We start from the raw sequence: 22,851 nt of genomic DNA, 5'->3' as shown, positions 1-22,851 counted from the left end.
ATAACTCAAAGGGGAAAATATATTTCTGAGGATGACTTATCCCTCTTCAGTCCCAATGTGATGTGAGACTATAAGATTTTATAAAATAGGTAGAAACTCATAAAGTGAAACAGGTTGGAAATTTTAGCATGTTTTTGAAAGGTAAGATATTAGTGAAAAAACTAAAACATACTGCCATTTTCTTAATCTTTGATTACTGAAAATCTGGCAGTCATTAATTTTATGAAAACTTTGAGTTGAACTTAGCAGTTCAGTACATGTTTATATAACTTCCATGACTCAAAGAACATTAGCCAAAAATCTGCAAAATCATCACTAAATCACAAAATTGTTGTCTTGTATTTCTCTCAACAATTCTATAAACTGCAATGAGTCATAGCATCTAAACATGTATGCTAAAAGATATTAACAGTTGTGCCATAACACTCATCAGAGTGAGCTTCAAAACCAAGCACAAATAGTTTTAATATCATAAAGCATAAGAAAAAAATAATTATTTTGCTTTAAAATTCTAATAAATCAGAGTTGTTTTTTCTAACATAGTTGGCATATCAATCATCACGAAAGAAACTAAATTTCCTGTTTTTTGCTGAAACTCTTGTTTCATAGCCATAAAAGATTTAAAAATGCCTATGCCACTAGTTCTTTTTTTAGTTTGAAACTTGACGTTTCTTCCTATATTTGGAAATCCTTTGAGAAAAAAAAAATGTACCCAAAATAGTAATTAATCAGTGTCTCTCACATTGCGTAAGGCATCCAATCTACAAAAAGTACTTGTAATTCTTAAAATTTTTAAAAATATTTTATTTATTTATTCATGAGAGAGAGAGAGAGAGAGAGAGAGAGAGGCAGAGACACAGGCAGAGGGAGAAGCAGGCTCCATGCAGGGACCCCGACATGGAATTCAATCCCGGGTCTTCAGGATCAGGCCCTGGGCTGAAGGTGGCACTAAACCACTGAGCCACCTGGTCTGCCCTGTAATTCTTAAAGTTTAAGATCAACTAATATTAAATATTGTTAAAAAGCTCTTGTAATACTATGGGCAATTGTTTGGTGGCTTAATTGAAGATCTTTTACTTATTGCACAATATTCCTTTTAATCTTTTCTTCATTATTTTTTTAACATTTCCACAATTGAAATGATATATTTTATTATCTTCCCATCTAAATTTATTCTATGTTTATAACCCATGTTGTTTGGACCGCCCAGGTGGCTCATCCGTTTAGCGCCAACTTGGGTCCAGGGCCTGATCCTGGAGACCTGGAATGGAGTCCTGTGTCAGGCTCCCTGCATGGAGCCTGCTTTTTCCTCTGCCTGTGTCTCTGCCTCTCTCTCTGTGTGAGTCTCATGAATAAATAAATAAAATCTTAAAAAAAATAATAATCCGTTGTTCAATAGCTGTCCAAAAGTATAAGCCCAGATCCTATTAAAAATCATTTTTTAATTCTTAGAACAGTTGACTCTGATTTCAGGCGACTAATTTCATTGATTCTTCTACTGTTTAGAGAAACTGTTTATCAAATTCACTATGTATTTTCTGAGAATATTTCTTGATAATGAAAAATGTTCTGGTTGTAGTACTAGTTTCTCCATTTCTATTAAACTAGGTTTCAGTAATATATTTTCATTTTAAATTTGATAATTTGCCCATATGTACTTTTTAAACTAGAAAAATAATTTAATTTTGTTTTGTTTAAAATAATACTATATATTTAAATTTAATTGCCAGTTATGACTTACATAGTTATCACTGTAACATGTCATACACATAAACTGCTAAACAAATACACTACAAAATTATGTCAGTACACAGAAGAAATCACTTGAACTGGGTCAATCTATTACTACTGCTTTCACTGATTTGTTTATGAGTAATACTAAAAACGACACAGGCACTGATCACATACTCTACAATACAACATTTAACAGGATGCAAAATTTTAAATAAATATATAATTTTGTGTTTAATGGGGAAATGTCTTTATACTGCCTCAAGTTCAAATATTCAATTAAGTTAATTAAAATTAAATACAGGGAACCCTGGGTGGCGCAGCGGTTTGGCGCCTGCCTTTGGCCCAGGGCGTGATCCTGGAGACCCAGGATCGAATCCCACGTCAGGCTCCCGGTGCATGGAGCCTGCTTCTCCCTCTGCCTGTGTCTCTGCCTCTCTCTCTCTCTGTGACTATCATAAATAAAAAAAATAAATTAAAAAAAAAATAAAATTAAATACAATTCAAATTTTTTTTTCCAGTTACAGAATGAATAAGGTACAGCATAGGGAATAGAGTCAATGGTGGTATAATAGTGTTGTATGATGACAGATGGTAGTTGGACTTGTGGTGAGTATAGCATAATGTATAGACTTATCTAATCACTATGTTGAACACCTGAAACTATTGCAACATTGTGTGTCAACTATACTCCAATTCAAAAAATACATTTCATGTATTTGCTGGCCATGTACATTTTATTAAAAGCCATAATAGAACAAAACTCCAATCTTATTTCTTAGCCTGAGATAGTAAAATTTCATTGAAAAGTTTTGTAGCAAACTACTGATCTTGACACTGTTAAGTGTTCCCAAGTTCAAAGAAAGAAGCACAAGCAAAATGCTCAAGTGTTTCTTGAGCTAGTAACAGTAAATCACTGCAACCTTATTTTCAAGATATTGCAGGTACTATAAATTAGGCCTGAGATGTGGAAAGAAACAATTGCTAATAAGGATGGGTGATAAGGATGGCAAGATAGCTATTGATTGTCTACTGACAACACACACCGAAAATACAGGAAGAGTTTAGCTACCATTTTTACTTTCAAAATACAATTAATTTTGTTTTTCTAGTTGTAACAGTTTTATTCTAAGAATTATGCATGTTATGGCATCAGTTTAAAGTAAATGGATGTGGCAACTTGCAATGATTGGGCCCCAGAGGAAAAGCAGCTCTGAAAGTGAAGACTATCAGGCTTGATGCTTATGTACAAGCTCCTTTGTTATGACAAAGGTTACATCTCATGATCTCAGGATCCCTATTTCCACAAAATTTTAAGTTTTAAGACACCTTCACATAAAGCTGTCTTTCTGACGTTGGAAGCTATCCTCTTGCTAATGCTAGTTTATTTGATTTCTTGAGAATAAATTGTGCTGGTTTTCTTAAAGTCATCTTTATTGCTTTTAATTCATAGACATAAATAGCTCGCTCTAGTGTTTTCCCTGGATTCCAGGGAAATGAACATTCTAATGTTCATGGACCATTCCATGAACATCAACATCTACAATATCATCATCATCATCTTCATCATCATCATCATCATTGTCATCATCAAATTTGGGGAATCCTCTAGAGAACATCTTCCTAAAGGTTAGAATGTATCAGGTAGACATAAAAATGGTTGTTTTTACATGTGTTCATTTCTTAGTTGTGGCTATTTAGTCACTTTCTTCCATTTTGACAATATGGATTCCTAATTCACTCCACCAAATTCTACCTGTTAGAGTTAGGCTACGGTTATTTTCTTCTAGTGTTGAAGAGAAGGCTGATGTAATAAAAATATCTGTATAAGAATACTTAAAGGATATGAACTAACATAGAGTCCTCTGGTACTAATGTGTCTTGGGCATCCCAGATAACTGAGAAATTGAATTTCCAAACCAAATGTCAACTCTTTGTGAGAGCACAGTCATGCAAGTGTTCTTTCTCATTTATAGACATGGAAGGCCTAAACTGCAGTTCATGTAAATAAAGAAAGATATTTCTATAATCATTCTTCTAAATATATATTAATACAGCTTAACTGAAAAAGATTAATGACTACTCCTATATATTTTTATTACCAGATTTTTTTCTCTTTCACTTGAACACAAGATTGTATTAGGAAGTAATATCATCTCTTAATATCATCTCTCTGACAGTTTTCCTTTAAGATTTGATTAAAAACATTCATTCAATTTAATATTTTAAAGCATTAAATTTCTGAGAGTTTAATGTAATTAATATTAAAAATTAATATTTCATTTGGTATCTTTAGGTTTTTTTTATCTTTAGGTTTTTAAGTCATCAGTGATTTCATTGCTATACAAGTGTATATATATAGAGAGAGGGGCACCTCTGTGGTGCAGTTGGATAAGGGACCGACTCTTGGTTTCAGTTTAGATCATGATATCAGCATTGTGAGATTAAGCCCTGTGTTGGGCTTCTTGATCTGGAGGGAGTCTGCTTCCTCTTTCCGTCTCTCTCTGCCTTGTCCCTCTACTCCTCACTCTCTAAAATAAATAAACAAATATTTTAAAAGATTTAATATATATATTTATATTATTTATATATTTGTATGTATATTATTTGTATATATATTTATATATATATCTGTAAAGAAAACAGTGGAGGCTTTTGTTACAGGATATTAAGATTTGTCTTAATAGGTTGGACTTTGCCTTTTTTTCCCTTTGTTTTCCTAAAATTCTATGGTTCTTATGAGTCATATCATATGCATTATCTTTATAAGAGAAAAATAACTTACTAAAATTACAATGGTTAGTACTTATGGAGAGGAAGAACAATTAAAAAATGGAAATTTTTCTTCTATTTAAGCATAAATTCTGAGTATAAAATGTTTGTCAAAGTAAACCTCACATGTTCATAAAAAAGGCCATTAATTAAACAACCATTAATAAACTGGTCATTAATTAAAAGATTATATATAATATATGGGTGGAACTGGATTCATGATGCATTTTATCTTTTCAGCACTACAAGTGAGTAACCTAGAATGCTTTTTAATAATCTACAATCAGGATCAAATCATATATCAAACAAATTCAATTGAGTGTCAGATTTTGGCACTGACCATAGGTACATTAGATGCATTTCCAGGCACACAAGAGTTCATATTGAAGGAAATGGTTTCATCTGCTACAGAATTTAACAATTCAACTATTAAGCTCCTTAAATAAGGATAGCAGTAAATACATACTGGGAGTTTATCATATGTTGAGTGCTTTATGTAAACAATCTATAAGATATATAATTACACCTCAGTTTACTTATAAAAAGATGGAAATGTGGAGAGGTTAAATAAATCCGCAGTGATTACAGATGTATGATTTCATGACACAACCTAGCTTTGCATTTAAACATTTTGTTAAACCACATTGTATTGACTCAACAATCTTTATATCCATTTTAATGCTGTTTTCTAATTATTTAGTCTTTATTTAATTGTTTTTGCAATCAATTAAAATGAAGCATAAACTCATAGTGTTCTGAAAACAGTCAAGGGACCTACAAAGGAAACTAATTTATTGTGTAACCTCTAATTAGCTGTAATTACAATATTTAATAAAGGAAACACCTACCTTTAGAGATAATCAAATCTTTTCACTGAACTCCACTAGTGCTATGGTATATACAATAGACTAATAACAATCAAAAGTATTATTCAAATGCTGTCAGTAAACATAAATTATAATTTATTGCCAACCCTGAACTATTCTTCCACTAAAACAGATTTAATATAGAAACTGGGTATAAGAAAAATAAATTGTGTAACCATTCATAATTTAATTCCCATTAAGGTAGCATACATATCTTTTTCTTATAGGACACACTCACTCATGTATGTGCATACACATGCAAACACATTCACTCATCTGGAAAGTTCTTTACTTATAAAACTGTTAAGGAATTTCTCTGAATACAGGAGGTCAATAAAAGTCCTCACCAGTATGCATTAGACATTTACCAACTGCCACAGGCAATAATGTCACAGCAAAAAGACCTTAAATTATTTTAGATATGACCTCTTTACGACTAAGACATTTAGTATTAATGTTTAATCTAGTCATATGTTTAAAAGGAATATTTTTGAAGAATCTATTATATTCAGTTTGGAATTATCAACACCTATGAGCAAACTCTAAAGTTTACTTTGTCTTTTTTCCAATCTATGTCAGGCAGGGGAAGGGTATAAAAAAGAAAGGATGCTTTATGAGTTCTGTTTGCTACTTGTGAATATGTATGATGAAGTAATAAGATCACTGACGATTAGAAGGGCCAATGACCCTACATTTTGCTTGCTGCCAAGGGGGAAAAACTATTCTGTTTGTAAATGAAAGTCTAAACATCAAAGATGGCAGCAGCAGTAAGTAATAGTAAACCTCACTTTGTTTTATGATATAACGAAAGAACCAATTTAACTACCATATGATATCTTTAATCACCTCTTAATATTAAAGAACAAAGTGGTATTACTGCCATTAGCATTTTTGGAAAAGAAATAGGAAAACAAATGAACAAAAGAATATTCAGCTGACCAAAGATGCTAATTAGTTGAAAGTGCATTCGGAACAACAAAAAAATAGCTCCTCCCCCATAAAAGCATAATGGTGCATGAAAAATTAGGAACGTTAACTGCCAAGGATATTCTGGATTAAATACAAGCTTCACAGTATTCAATCTGTAATTAATTGACAACCTAAAAAGATAATATGCTTTTGTTGATACTCTAAAGTTGGATGCCCCCCCCACCAAAAAAACTCCACTAAGCATGATTAATAGAGATTTCTCAGCCACAATGCCAAGTAACAGAATTTTCTCAAAGAACTTACAAAGCAGAAAAGCTAGTTTTTTTTGTTTTTACATTTTTTTAGAAATACTAAACGATACTTTTATATTATAATTTATATAAGAAAAGAGGAACTTTAATTTTTATTATTTTTTATCTGAGAAATAAAACATTACAAGTTTTAAATAATAATCTTTATATTTATCTTAGCCCATATTTTTATGTTCAAAAATATGCCTTTTTCAAATCCCTTTCAAATTGTTGCCTAACCAGTGGCTATAAACTCTTACAGTGACAACTATTATCCATTATCCAGTACTTGACATGCCAGCTCAACATTGCTATATTAACTGACTTTTGAGTTTTCTCACTCCCTGTGGGGCCCTCTCTCCTAAGATTGATGAGGTGCAACGTGGTGTTTGAGCTGCCATGCTGACTTGACAAACAGCAAGAGTGGTTCCTGCACAGAGTGGAGGAGGGAAGGCAAAAGAGAGACAGAACCCCAGTGTATCCTGGGATGACAACAGCCTCATGCACTTGCCTTTCGAGGCAATTAAAATGTTGTTTCCCAGATTTTACACTTCACTCAAACACAAAACTTCTTTCTTCAATTAAAGTGTCCCAAAGGTTCATTGGTACATATTGAAAATTAGAGAGGGATTAAACTTTTGTCCCTCAGATATTTTAGAGAAGCTAAGATAAAAGTTGCTGCTCTTTCCAAGTTTAAATACGTTGAAATTCTAATCACTTCTTATAATTCCCAAAATGGTGTTATCGCTTACTTTTTAACTATTGAATTCACTCTGGCAGAGCTAAGGTAATAAAACCCATCATAGTCTAATTTTCAGACAGCTTGATAGAACCAATGTTCTTAGTATAGATAAAGTGTAATGAAGCACTTTCTTTCCCATAGGAAAGTCTTTGACTCATATGCTTTGATGCCAACTAGCCTTCACATCTGCTGTTTCACCATTGATAGCTGTAACTTGGCATGCTAAACTAGTGTCTGCTGAAGCAACTTTACTCAAAGGCACCATTTTATTTCTTGCAATGGGAACATAGTAAAATGGTGTTGGTTTCCTGTAGGCCTTATGCAAATCCCTGTAATAAACATAGGATCAGGCCTCACATACAATAAATTGTGTGTTAGATGAGAATGTGGGAGGGAGACAATCTCCTTGAGTGAAAATAACCCCCTTAATATGCCAATAAATTAAATGCATTATAAATAATTGGCTTAAACATTCGCTTCAAACATGACTAATATAAAAACCATATTAGATACTAATAAAAAATATAATACTTTAAAACACCAACCTTATTTTATTGAATAAAACATTGCTGCTTAACCTAATGTCAACATTAATTCATTACCTACAACCAATATCTTAAAACTGTTAATGAAGAAAAAAAATACTTGGGAGAAAAAGAGAATGGCTACAAAAATCTTTGCTGAGGTACTTTTGATTTCTAAAAAAGCTGTTTAGTGAAAAATGAAGAAAACATCAACTTGGACAGATGAAAATTTCAGTAACAGTATTAATCACTAATCTAAACCAGGTACACTGGTGTTCAATCACATAAAACTTTTAGGTTTTGTTTCATTCAAGTATGCAGAAAAATCAAAACAATAAACCAGATTGTACACAAACTTGAATATATGAAACCAAAAAAAAATCAAAATAAAGTTTCTATTTATTCTATACAAGCACTGAGTTATTACGCAGTAACTTGCAAACAAGTTAGCAAGAACAGTTTCTGGCTTGGAAGCTCAAGTATATCAGGTTTTCCATCACCCACATTAGAGCAGAATGCCATGTTTGAGGAGCATATGGTTTCAGTTTAGATACACAGAGGGATAATGAGGAATTCCAAAGTAACTCAAAAAAAGATATCAATTAGAATTGTATGATAATTTTTTTCCATCAGTTATTATAGGTGCATTTTCTTCCCATGAGGAAAAAGTGGCAGTAGTTCACCAAATACTACAGAACAGTCATTACGCTCTGGAAACTACGTGAGTCCAAATCCCAATCTGTTGAGCAGAATCTAACTCGATATATAAGTATAGAGTAAGGTACTTCATTTCTTCTTAATCTGGTCCTCATAATGTAAACACAGAAGTCATATATACAATCCTTCCAAGACTTTAATATGCCTGCTTAATGGGTCTCTAATATCTCCTCTTTCCACCATGGTAGAAGCACCTGCAATAAAGGCTTACAAAGAAAAGGTGAATGTATCCATTCCCTAGGTCCCATAGAATATATATTTTCTCAACATTTACTTGGAGCTACAAAAATCAGGATTAACTGTCCCCACACCCTATAATTCCCTGAGAAAGGAGAAAGCTTTCATTCTGCTACTTGGCAATTCTCATGCCCAACAACTGGAGACTTCCAGGAATGGTGTCAGAAATGAAGATTTAATTAGATTATTCACTCTCAGCAGATCTCTTTTGAAAAAAGGCTTTAAACACAACCCAGGTAAATAATTTGAAAGAAGTAGGGGTATGGTCAACAGATTTATCATCATTTTAGACCTCTGTCTGATATTTTGTAAAGTCTGGGTTTCGGAGAAGAACTCCGAATTAATATGAAGGAAAGAGAAATCGAATTATTTATTAACGATTGATGGCAATAATGAAGGATTGTTTATCTTTCAAATTAATTTAATTCTTCCTGCACACTGGAATCACCAGAAGAGGTTATATAAAAAACAACAACAAAACAAAACAAAACAAAACAAAACAAAAACCCTCAGGCGCCTAGAATCCCACCTGAATATATTTTGAATAACTTAGCCTGGAGAGGCGTTTGGGCCTCAGTATTCTCTCAAAGCCCTCAAGTGATTTTTAACGTTCTAATGTGCACACAGGTTGAAACTACTGATTTAAACAAATGGATATTTTAAAGATTTTAAAAATTTACTGGATGATATACCAAATAGGACAAAATAATGTCTCTATCCCTTGAGAAAGAAAAACTGATGCAAAAACAAGACTATCTTCTTGCTTGTCAGACAAGACCATATTCCCATATAACATCCATGCTATCTAGTCCCACTGTTTGCAGCATACCCACATCTACCATTTTGATGCATAAAAGACTGGCCCCATAAGTTGAAGTAGTGCTTTCACTGATAAAATAGTATCACTAACTTTGCTGAGCTATAGTCTAGAATTTATGATGCATACATAGAGAGGTACAACCTATCAACAAATAAAAGATTTTAGTCACAAAATTTTGAGACCAATATACATATTACTATTCATAGTTTCAATTAGTTTCTGGGTAGAGACAACACCTGCCAGGTGAGACCCAAAGCTGAAATCTGAGATCTAAATTACTGAGGAGAAAAGGTCAGTGTAATTACTGAGCATAAATTGACTCCGAATAAATAAAAATGACTTGAAAGCAAAACTTTATGGCAAGTTAAACACGGTGACTCTTATACAAGCAATTATTTAAGAAAGAATCTCTGTAATTACTGAGGTAGCATAATGAATTTCTAATTATTATATTGTCAAAGAATCCTGCCTGTATTGTAGCAGAAAATGAATAGAAATATCATAGTAAATTGGGTACACAGCGAAAGACATACCCAATTTCTATCCATGTGCAGATAAATAGTTATTAAACCCTTTCTTTATGATGACCTTACTTAACTGGGGATTTGCCACATAGAATATCAAAGGCATTTAAAGAATAATTTCTGGAGATCTAATGTACAGCATTGTGATTGTAGTCAGCAATACTGTATTATAAACTTCAGTCACTAAGAGGCTAGATTTTAATTGTTCTTACTACAAAAAAGAAATGATAATTATGTGATGTGATGGAGGGGTTAGCTAATGCTACAGTGACAATCATATTGCAATATATAAATTTATCAAATCAGCATGTACCCCTAAACTTACACAAGTTGATATGTCAATATTTCAATTAAAAAAAATAAAAGGAGTTCAAAAGTCAGTTCAGATTATCTTTCTCATCTTTGCAAACTATTTTAGGCCAATTTTATGCATACAGAAATTAAACTTTCAAAATGTTTTACCACCAATATAGTAAGAGGAAACTAAACACTCATTTTGGAAAATCCTTTTTCAATGTGAAAACTATAGATGCCATTCTGAAAATTTACTTCTCCAATGTGTAAGTCTCTTCATAGTAAATATATCATACCTTCACGACTACTGTTCTTCTAAATAAAAACAACAAACAAAAATTATGTTTCACATAAATAAGGAAAAAACATGAGAAATGTCTAATGAATGGTATATGTTTCTAAATCCATTTATTACGTATATGCAGGAAACTGCCAATTTTTTTACATTCTATCTCTCAACTCAAAAATTACTTACGTTCTTTTGGCATTTAAGAAGCAAAAATCACTCAAGCTTTCAAAAAATCATTACAGGCATGCCAACAAGCAATTCAGGCTTAAAAACCTATACTGTCACCCTAGCATAATTTAATTTTAAAAGACCATTGAACTGATAAGCTCAGAATAAGAAGCAGATTATCAAGAACATGTGATAGCTATAACTGCCCCAATGGCTTAAAGCAAATGTTTTAGAAATTTAATATGATCAAGTAGCTGAGGTCATATGGGTGAGCCAAAATGAGTAATGCACTTAGCTCTTCTGAGTAATGGTGGTTATGCCATGATATCTTTAGCTATTACTTTTATTGTTGATACTACGAGTCCCTTGGTTATAGCTTTCATAATTAATAAGTCACTTAACCTCACCATGGCCCAGTTTCCTCATCTGTTAAATGAGCATAATGATAATTGCTTCCTACCTTCCTTAGGGGTTGTGGTAAAGATTAATAACCTGGCATTTAGAATGTACTTTGAGTTCTTCTAAAAAGGGAGACTATGAACAGAGAAAAATAAAACAAAACCTTCTCTGTGGGTAAGTACCAAAAGATAGGGATCCCTGGGTGGCGCAGCGGTTTAGCGCCTGCCTTTGGCCCAGGGCGCAATCCTGGAGACCCGGGATCGAATCCCACATCGGGCTCCCGGTGCATGGAGCCTGCTTCTCCCTCTGCCTGTGTCTCTGCCTCTCTCTCTCTCTGTGTGTGTGACTATCATAAATAAATAAAAATTTTAAAAAAAGTACCAAAAGATAAAATTTTCCCTCCAGATGGATCAATCCACTTGCTTGCATTCCTAACATTATAACCTACACTTCCAAATAAATTGACATTTTATGCAGAGTTAGACTGGAAATGCCATAAAGGGATACATATTTTGAAAAAACCTTTTCAGTTCTCTACAGATTAGCAAACTTTTCAAGATAATCACACACTCTACCTAAAACCTTCTGTCAAACTTTTCAAGATAATCACACACTCTACCTAAAACCCTTTGTCATAGGTTTTCCATCAACGAATGTGATAGTCATTGTGCCAAAGGTAACTTCACAGAATTAGGTAAAATAAATAAGTTGCTTCCATAAAAATAACTTAAATATGTAACACTGATTTAGGGTCACATGGTAGATTACAATGAAATCATTAGAAGAAAATAGGGAAAAGTGAATCTGTGAATATAGGGAGAAATAATATTTTTATAGTGTACCCTATAGTAAATTGGAAGATTGAAATGCACTAATAATCTTTTGGACTCAGCCAAAGAAATTCTAGACAAAATTACAATATATTCAAGGTATCAGTTAGTTGCATTTAGCTACATAGAATAAGGTAGTATAAGAAAGATACGGAATATTAACAATCATAAGAAAAACAAAAAGAAGGATGAGGGGGAAAGAAATAAGGGGGAAAGAAATAATTTTAAAAAACTGAGATGTTTGCAAATAGTACTTAGCAGTGATAAAGTAGAGTTGGAATTTGCATGGTTGGGTGATTTTAAGTGTTCCTGATCTTCAATGTCTCAAGCCAGTAAAAGTTCTCTAGATTGTTTGAACATGGCGCCAGTCCTTAATTAAAGTACAAATTAAGCATGTTGCTTGAGATGCTTCGTTAAGATCTCTGGAAAAAGTCAGGGCAAGCCTTGTAGATTTTCTCCTCCATTAAAGAGGTTCTATCCCAAAGCAACAATTAGTCGGGAGAGACACATTTTAAAAAGAACAGAGGGTGTGGGTTTTAGATTATAAATGGATTCAACTGGATACATTTCAAGTCCACAAACGTTTAGCAGAAATGGTATTGGCAAAAGCTCTGTCACCCTGGTGTAAAATAATTTAATTTTAGAAGACCAAGGAACTGATAAGCTCAGAAAAAGTAGCAGATTATCAAGAACATGTGATAACTATAACTGCCCCAATGGCTTAAAGCAAATGTTTTAGAAATTTAATATGATCAAACAGTTGAGGTCATGTGGGTGAGCCAAAATGAGTAATACACTTAGCTCTTCTGAGTAATGGTGGCCATGCCATGGTATCTTTAGCTATTACTTTAATTGTTGGTACTATGAGTCCGTAGGTTATTGCTTTCATAATTCTGTTCAAAAGGTACTAAAGTCTCTGAGCTTCCACGTTTCTAAAATAGGACCTACTGACTTGTAAACTAAATAAAGGTTTATGTTACATGCCACTAAGAGTTTTTCATTGCTTGTTAAGCGACTTGAGGCGGCAATTGTTAACTAATAAAGCCCAAACCACCTGCAAGGCCTCTGTAGGGAACCAGAGATCCAAATGTGAATGATACAGATTCAATCCCTGCTCCCTCACCCCCATGTGTAGAAACAGAGGAACCAAGCAGATAGCTTGGGTTAAAAGTTTAGTGAGAGCTGAAGTAAAAAGTGCTCAGAGGATAGAAAGGAGGAGTACCTTTCTAGAACTGGGTAGATTTGGGGAGGCGAAGGATCAGGAAAATTTGCCTGGTATAAGTGAAGTATGAATTAGGGCTTAAGGAATAAAGAGAATATAATCAATTAGGTTGATAGGAAGGACAAGAATGAAAAAAAAATGCGTAACAGGCATTGGAGAAGGAGGTGCACCATGTACTGTGGCACAACCCAGGGCTCAGCAAGAAGCAGTTTGGCTATAGTTTGAAGTGCAAGAGCAAGTGGCTATGAAATAAGAAGTGAATCCATGACGTATCTTGTAAACACACCGAGGAGCTAGGTTTATATCCTAAAGCAAAAGGGAGAGGGTAATTTTGGAGGACTTTAAGTCACTCTAGTAACTGCACAGACAACAATAGGAACAAATTGAGAAAAAGAAAAGTTAAATGGTTTTACAAAGCCCTGGTCAGAGATGACACCAGTCCTGAACCAGGATAGCAATGAAGGAAATGGATATGTAGGAGATCGAACAGACAGGTGTAGGGAAATGCATGGAGATGCAGGATACATGTCTAAGATTTAACACAATTCTTACCATGTAAGAGATGAATGATTAGTAAATACTTCTTGAATAAAAACTTGGTATCTTACAAATGAGCATCCATATCATATAACTGAGAACATAAGATGCGTGGTGATACTGGCTAAAGTAGGACATCTTGATCATTGGTTTAAAAAAATAGTTAAAATTAAGGATAAACACATTTTATATTAAATATTTTATATCTGGGGCTCCCTGGGTGGCGCAGCGGTTTAGCGCCTGCCTTTGACCCAGGGCGCGATCCTGGAGACCCGGGATCAAGTCCCACATCAGGCTCCTGGTGCAAGGAGCCTGCTTCTCCCTCTGCCTGTGTCTCTGCCTCTCTCTCTCTGATGACTCTCTCTCTCTCTCTGTGACTATCATAAATGAATAAAAAATTAAAAAAATATTTTACATCTTCCTTTACCAATAATTTTCAATAAATTCCCCCAAAGAATTGCTAAATGAACCTCAATATACCATTCCAAAATACACAGTCTAGGAAAAAGCTTTCATAGTTTCTTTCTATTTCACTTATCAAATTACATCTTCTTCATGACAACAACAGTAAGAAGACTGAAGCAATTTCAATTAGATAAACATGATGTGATTTCTTTTTAAATGTATTTTGAAATGATTTATCCTGCTGTGGGTCACATAATTTACTTGACTATGTTTAAAATCATCCTAAATTCTGAGTATTTTTAATTAGTCACGTTTTCTAGTAATGCTAATATATAACATCTGTCAAGCTTTGCTAAATGGTTAGCATATCATGTAGAGCTTTCATTGGATATTCAAAAAATACTGTGAGAATGGTCTTGTTAGTCATTCCAGTTCAGAGATGAGGAGTCAGAGGTTTATAAGGAACAGTGTCCTATCAAAACACAGCCATCAGGTGGTAGAGCCAGGAATTAAGCTCCAGTTTCTCTGATTTCATAGTTTTCCCCCCCCATTGGTAACAACTATTCTAAATTGTATCCTTTATAGTTTTAGAAGTATTACATGATTATATTAGATATTTGATACTATTTAAATATCCTTTTAATATTTGGAAGAACTTTTTAAAATAACCATAAAAGAGAACATGTATCTCCTTTGATACTACTTTTTTTTGGGAAGAATAGACTGTATTAATAGATGCAGCAAGCCAGAGGTTTCAGGTGAACCAAACCTAGAGAGAGAATTTGTAGAAATCAGAAAACCTGAGTCATGGGTTGCACAGAAATATAGGTGATTCAGCATCATTTTGTAAAATATGACTCACTTTGAAAATCCAAGGATTCTCAAAAGAAACCATAACACCTACAGGCTCTAGCTGAGTTATTTTTGAACATGTCATCTATATGCATTCATTCTTCTAATCTTTATTCTTCAGGGAGAAAAGAATGTGCTTGTTGCTCAGTAACATTCTGTAGTGTTCAGCCCTCGGATCAGACTTCAGTTGTATTACACCAAGTTTCCAGATTCTGAGAAGGAAGTTTTGACAACTTCTTTATTATTTCTCAATAAAATCTCTGGGCCCCCAGCTATTTTATCCTTTACATATGATTAAGAACATATTGGTGATGTCATACAGTTTTCTATTGTTTACATGGAATAACCCTGAAGAACTACCATCCACTCAATTTTGAGTTATTTTACTGGTCATGGCTTTACACTTATCCTTGGAGAGAATGTATGTGAAGTGTAATGGATATAAGAAGAAAGAACTCTTTTTGAAGACAATATTCACAGTAAGCTCAATAAACAAAGTCAAGCATGTTCTTTGGAAAAATACATATTTAATGTTGCAGAATGGCATAACTCTCCGTTTTTGCAATAATGAGAACTTACCCCTTTAAGGCCAGGTATCTTGAGCCAGCTCTTCTTGCTTGTAGTAACAAAACTATACCATTCTTTAAAATAATTTTCTGGAACCGAGCATTCCAGAACAATTAACTAACAGCAGGGTCTTGTTAAATTTGTAAAAACAAGATGGAAATTCCTTTAGAAATCAGTGCCTTAAGGGTGCTTCCTAGAGTGTTTGTATGCATTGCTGTTAATTAAGAAATAAAAGAATGGTATCAAATGTAAATAGGATACACACACTACTCCCTGGTTCATTGCAGAGATTCAAAATGAGCATGCAATTACTTCAATTCCAGATTGCTAGGGAATATTTTTTTTTTTTATTTTAAAAAAATTAGAATGCCCGACTGGTGTAAGTGTATAGTTTAACAAGCTAAAATATGAGGTTGAAATTAGTATCATTTAGTGGTACACTAAAATAACTAAAGAAAAATTAAGATTTAATGATTCTTTTAAATTCTAATTCTTTCCTAATTTCAACAGTAAGAATTCAGTATGTGATCAAGTTACTGACCTAAGGTAATGGTCAGTTTAATGATAATCACTGTGTGGTTTTTATTGCGACTAATATAGATTCCAGAAGGCCCTAATTCTACAGAAAGGAAGTCTGTACTGTTGGAAACAGAAAATTGTTCTATGCCAATTTTCTCTTAGTGCTAGTAGTAAGCCTGCATGTAAGAGTGAAAACAAGAGATGAAAGACAAAAAAGAAAAGTCAGTGGCAATGAAGAGTGAAAATGGGGGAAAATGACACTAACACTGCAGAGTAATTGAGCGAAAAAAATTTTAAAAAATAATTAAATTTTAAAAAGAAAGAAGAGAAAATCAAAAAGACTGAAAAGACAAAAAAGGGAGAAAATAAGCCTAAAGATAAGAAAAAATAATTTTTTTTTTCAAAATGATTTTTCAGAGATAAACCTTGATCATAGTATAAAAGAGCTTTGAAACTTAAAATATTTCTTCTGGAAAATAAAAATGAAATGAAAACTGATGTATTTTTGAAACAGAAATAATTCTGGTATCAAATCACTTGCTTTAGGCACTTTGTATTATTTTACAAACTCTTCTTCAAAACTCTCTTGGATACTCTAGTAATTTAAATGCATAATAATGCATATTCACTCCCTACAGTGTTAATGACACTAACAATGTGCATTTAGTATTTTCAACAGCTGATTTCCTTTTGAAAAAAGAAACTGTATAAGAAAAGCTATTTCTATTAATTCTGAATATTCAATTGGGGAAAATTGATCAATTGTAATTAATATAGTCAAATAGCCCTATCCTGTTTATAATACTTTGCTCATATTCGGTCATCAATAAATTTGATTAAATAATAATGATTTTCCAATTAAATGTAAAATATACATTCAAGCTTTCATCTAGCCACAGGAGAAATTCACTTTGAAAATAATTAAATTATAGGAATTACATAGATTCCTATACATAGATTTGATTAAACATTCAATCTATCTTACTCTTTGGATGTTTAATGTCCTCCAGAACTCTAAAATAAGAGCTGATTTAGTTCTGTAAGAACTTTTACAATGAAAACTACATATTTATTTGGCAGAGGTATTTTAAATTGCTTAAAACCCAGTTCCATGATTGTTGATTTAGTCCTCTGTGTCTCCAACTAAACTAGAATCTCCTTTAAAGTGAGAAATAGATGTTATTTGCTCTAGAATACCAACGTGTAGTGCAATTTCTGGTACTCAACAGGTACTGGATGAATGTTTGATGAAAAAATTTATTTTATAGCTTGAGTCACTTATTAAAAAAATCTCACTTCGGCATTCTTAAACTGCCAATTACATTTGTATCAACGGTAAAGGAAAATGCCAACACTTAAAATTTTTCCTGACCTACAAAGAAATTTAAAAGACTTGGTAAAAAATATAAAAAAGACTTATGAAGTAAGTCTGACTCCAGAAAGTGAAATGTCCCCATTTGAACTACTTTGGCACAGTGAGAAGAGCTGGAGTAAGAAGAAAGGAATAAAAAAGAGGAGGGGAAGGCACACTACATGCCTGGAAGTCAGTACCAACACACTTTCATTTCCATTTAAGTGCCACAGGGCTGTCCCTCTGGAAACCATTTTAAGTTCAGTAGCATAGCCCATTTTCAGACTCTGCCTTACAAAATATTAGACGGATGAATATATGGATAACAAGAATTGTTCCTGTTTTTTTCTATCAGTTGCTTCCCTTCTTTTTCTATAGGCTTCTGGACAAGTGAAACTTGTCTCACCTTAACAGAAAGAAATGTATGTATGAGAAATATTCTTACATGTAATTATTCTATTCTTCTGGAAGGGCTAAGCCTTGTGGAGTCTGAATCTACTAGTATTTAATATATATATTAGTAAATATATTAATATAGAACTAATACACTATATTAACATACTCATATTAATCATATACTAATATATGCTATATATTTTTATATTTATATATATATTTACAAAGATAAAACCTTGTTCAGACAAAATGTTACCTGTGGGCAGATTTTCCTTAGAACAAAAAGGGAATCCTTGTAAAGCAGAGACTTCTTGCCACTTGCAAGTATTAAAATGGTTTACCTTGAATTTAGTTATAGATCTCTCCACTCCCTGAAGTACCCGATTGATTATTCTGCACAAGTAACAGTGTGGCTATACACTTATATTCATTTAGAGAGAAAGGTTTGTTTGCACTCTATCATTTTAATATGTGAAATTGTAGAAATGAGAAGGACTTACCTTGAAAAACGTCATGGTTGCACCGTCCTCCACAGCACCGTACTCTATCTTGGTTTGTTTAGCTAAATCATCAGCAGAATCAATAGGGGATTCCATGCGTTCCACTGTCAGAAAGGCGGCTAAGTTAGCAGTATACGAAGAAATGATGATAAGTGTGAAAAACCACCAAATGCCTCCCACTATCCTGGTGGAGAGCGCTTTGGGCATGAGCTCAGAACCTAACAGAGATTGGGGGGAAAAGGTGAAACGAATACAGAGAATTTGATCAGCAGTCAGGTACTTTTGGTCACAGTGGCAGAAGGGAATCACTGTGTAATAAAAGCTTAAATCACAGGTTCACATTTTGCTTTAGTAAGCAAGCAACAACCATTGGGAGAGCAGAGACTTATTTCAGATAATAAAAGTCTCTTAGGACACTCTAAGTATAGTGACAGGAGACTCGAGTTCTACCTGAGACAGTACAAATTAATTAGTTATAACCTTTATAAAAATAACATTGGAAGAGAGAAAAATCTCTCTATAAACTACTTGTACAGTTTCTCATATTCTTGTTAGTTACTTCAGTTTTAGAAGAAATGATTTAAAATATGTTCAAATTCATTTCTTAACAAGGTTTATGTAAAGTTTCATTTTTCATGTGCATGAAAGCTCATAAATTTTGTCTATCTTGCCATTTTAAAAAGTGATGTTTTATAAAAATACATTTCAATTATACATTTCTTGAGATATGGGGTTTTAGTTCAGGTTTATTTTAAAATAAGGTAGTATATTATTTCCTTTTGTATAAACAAATGTCTCCCATCACTATAGTTAGTCTCCACGAGAGAATCAGGATAAGAATATAGAGTTAAGTAGCCACAAATTTATTTTTACATACATATATATATAAGTATTTCATAAATATAATACAAACATGGCTGGAGTTGCCTGCTCATGGTATTAATAAGACAATGGGATCTGAGGATTCTGTTTTACTTTTGATTATTGTGAATTTTAATTAATTTAGATTATAAAATAAGATCCTAACAATTTTAAAATCAAGACTTACAATTTTACCACATTGTTTACATTATACATACTATTTACAATCTTAATGTTGAGATTGATTTTTTAATAAGAAAAGTATACTAAATTTATAGATATATGTAATATATTGCTAAACACTTTTAATCATTTTGAATCTATAGTCAAGAAAGCATTGTCTACAAATTACTTAATTTTGAATAGGGTTCGAGTAAAATGGAATGAAGCAAAGATGGACTGCATTTGCTGATTTGTTTTATGGCCATATCTTTCATACAATCACTGGTGCAGTAAGATAACACATCTTTTGGCAGAAAGAAAAATACAACCAATCATTCATGTTAATATTGAAGAGAAGTGGTATCAGAACTGGAATATATCAAAACAGCCCACCTTACATTGCAGTTCATCTTACTCTTTTAATTTCAAATAAAGTTTTATAAAGCAGACAGACTTGGACATGACAGCCAACTCCAGCTCCAGACTCTGCCTACCACTCTGTGAAGAAAAAAACAAAACAAAAAACAAAACAGAACAGAAAAGTACCTTTCTGATGTAGTTGCTCCTAGGCCCTGTCAGACACACACTCGAACACTGAAATACTAAAATACTCCCAAGAGGATCAGCAGCAGCTTTGGCTGCCCATTCTAGTTTTTCTTTCTTTCTTTTCCTTCCTTCCTTCCTTCCTTCCTTCCTTCCTTCCTTCCTTCCTTCTTCCTTTCTTTCTTTTTCTTTCTTTCTTTCTTTCTTTCTTTCTTTCTTTCTTTCTTTCTTTCTTTCTTTTTCTTTCTTTCTTTCTTTCTTTCTCTTTCTTTTCTTTTTTCTTTTCTTTCTTTTTTTTTTTTTTACAACACCACCAATAAAGTCAAACAAGACTGGGAAAGAAAGAACAGTGGAGACATTCGACAAAAATGGCCCAATTACCACAAGTTCATATCTTACCCAAGGACTTAAAGGAGTACCTCCTAGGCTTGTGAATCAGAGACTGGTTAGGGGCTGACTGTCATGTACTCAAGGTAACGTCATGTCCAGCACTATATCCCACTAATTCCTGGGGAGCTGGGCATCAGCCAGTTTAGTATGGGTTCCTCTTTCATGTATCCACCAGCAGTGAAGTAGTTATGTGGTAAAGCAAATGTATATTTGAATTTTTCATTGCTTGGAATACTTGTCATTTGCAGTGATATCAAATATAGTCTTATTTCTAATTGCTATATTTTATAGATATCAAGTTAATCTTAATACACAAATCTTAAAAATCTCCAAATATTTTAGAAGATATAAGTGGGGAAAAAAAAGAATTTTGTCAAAGTGGTAGCAAACATAATTTTTAAAAGTCTTTGTTACGTTCAGGCCTTTAGTATCAGGATCATTTACTCCAGACTATTAAGGTTAGTGATCATGTGATTAGCAGTTTGCCTGGTTGAACCATGTTACCTAATACTGCTTGTAAGGGATGTCTATCTCTTATGACAGGCTTTTATTTACTTCTGATATTTAATAAGAACTACAGTATGGTCTTCCAAGTGTTGAGTCAGTCTAAGGAAATAAATAAAAAAAAACCCAAAACATTGGACCCAAAATGTAGGAAAGGGAAAATATAACTACTGACTATTCACTTTATTTAGAAATAGATGCCACAAACTTAGATTAGTTCATCTGAGAGGTCTCTGAATCCTCAAGTTTTAGATATCTATAAAGCTCTATACATGGATGCTCATATTTTTAAGATGTATTTATTTATTTGAGAGAGAGAGCACGCACAAGGTGCGTGAGTGGAGGAAGGGGTAAAGGGTGAGGGAGAAAATAAGACTGCTAGCTGAGCAGTATGTACATGGGGCTGGATCTCACCACCCTGAGATCAGGACCTAAATGGAAATCAAGAATCGGATGCTTTAACTGATTGAGCCACTCAGGTGACCTGGATGCTCATATTTTTAAAAGAAAAAAAATTATTTCAAATTAGTAGGCCTTGCTTACAACATGTATTTGTTAAATTAATTTTCTTTGATCTGGAGTTGTTTATTCTCACTTTAGGAAATAATTTGTAAATACAACAGTAGTGAAGTAATAGATGTATGCATAATGTTAAACATGCAAGAGCAAAGTACCTTTTTATAAATAGGCTTTTATAATTTAATCATGAATTTTCACTTCTTTAGATCTGTAATGAAATTACCAAAATAATTTCTTCAAAGTGGGTAATAAGTACACCACTAAAAGGTACCTTCTTATTAAGGTAAAGCCTTATAATAGGTGTGGTAACTATTGGAAGGACTATGTTTTTCTCCTTAATCCAGGCATTGTCACTTCAAATTGGGGCCTTTTTGCTTTATTTGCTAATTTTAAAACTTAAAAACCTTACATTTTTAAATGCATACTATAGTCTTAGATCTTGGCTAAAGAAATATTTTGAGTAGTGGGTCTGAAACATCACCTTATTGAACTTTATGTAAATATTAAAAAGCTAATTAAAAAAAACATAGCAAAAATAAAAATAAATTCAACTTGGGAGAACGGAAACTAAAATAAGGAATTCATAGTTATATATAAACCCTTAAGACATATTGCACATATTATATAATTTTCTAAGTATAGCCTTTTACTTTTAACATTAATATTATAAATTTTAAATAATTATGAAAGTATTTTGCATGCACTTCTGAGCATGCATTATTTTATATTATATGCTATCAGATGCAGCTAATATTTTACTTGTAAAGGAAACTACTGCCTAAATATTTTAATTTTGCAAATTTATATGCAGTAGATTTATTAGTCATGCAACACAAATGCATCTAATCATCAAGAATAGATATAAAATAATTTTTTACATCAAAATGAGTCAGGAAACAGGAGCATTACACTGTATTCTTGTCTCAAGGAGATGTAATTTTAGTAGTACTTTAAATGCAGCTACTAGCTAATGGATCAGGTTAGCTTGGTTATCTATGAAATAATGTACCTACTGTGGGTTAAGAAAAAACATTAGATGAGTATACTGTATGTGCATTTGCAAAAGCTAGTTATTTTCTCAGAATCTCTCTTGGATGGGATTTGAGAACACCTAAATGCATTAGGTAGATGGAGAAGCTGGATTATGGTTACATGCACAGAGGCACCCATGCAAGCGACTTGTGCCAGCGAGAGCTGTCACCCCCAGCAAAGAGTGGGACATGGTGCCCAAGAGAAATAGCAGGCTGAATCGTATACCTTGCTGCATGAGAGCTCCAACTCCAAACCAGAAACTATTTAGCAAGGTAAAATTGTTTTCCACCACGTCTGAGTCAGGATTGCAAGGGTGTGGATTATACCACTCATAGGGACTAAACCTGTGGTAATTGAC

The 22,851-nt window shown here is 33.1% G+C and overlaps 1 protein-coding gene across 6 annotated transcripts in view; it reads right to left on the bottom strand.

The window, feature by feature from the left end:
* Window positions 1-22,851, bottom strand: part of GRIK2 (glutamate ionotropic receptor kainate type subunit 2) — a 641,615-nt gene that overhangs the window by 100,194 nt on the left and 518,570 nt on the right. For all 6 annotated transcript variants that reach the window (XR_011997276.1, XM_072738083.1, XM_072738081.1 and 3 more), the window contains 2 exons: window positions 22,719-22,837; window positions 18,483-18,700 (listed from right to left, as the gene is read on the bottom strand). Coding sequence is in view for 5 of the 6 variants with exons in the window: in XM_072738083.1 (XP_072594184.1) it covers window positions 18,483-18,700; window positions 22,719-22,837 (337 nt within the window). In the remaining variant the exon portion in view is untranslated. The remainder of the gene's footprint in view (window positions 1-18,482; window positions 18,701-22,718; window positions 22,838-22,851) is intronic.

The sequence above is a fragment of the Vulpes vulpes genome, chromosome 1, assembly GCF_048418805.1.
Source record: "Vulpes vulpes isolate BD-2025 chromosome 1, VulVul3, whole genome shotgun sequence".
NCBI lineage: Eukaryota > Metazoa > Chordata > Mammalia > Carnivora > Canidae > Vulpes > Vulpes vulpes.
The sequence above is the reverse complement of the archived record's forward strand: the minus strand, read 5'-3'. Positions and strand labels throughout refer to the sequence as shown.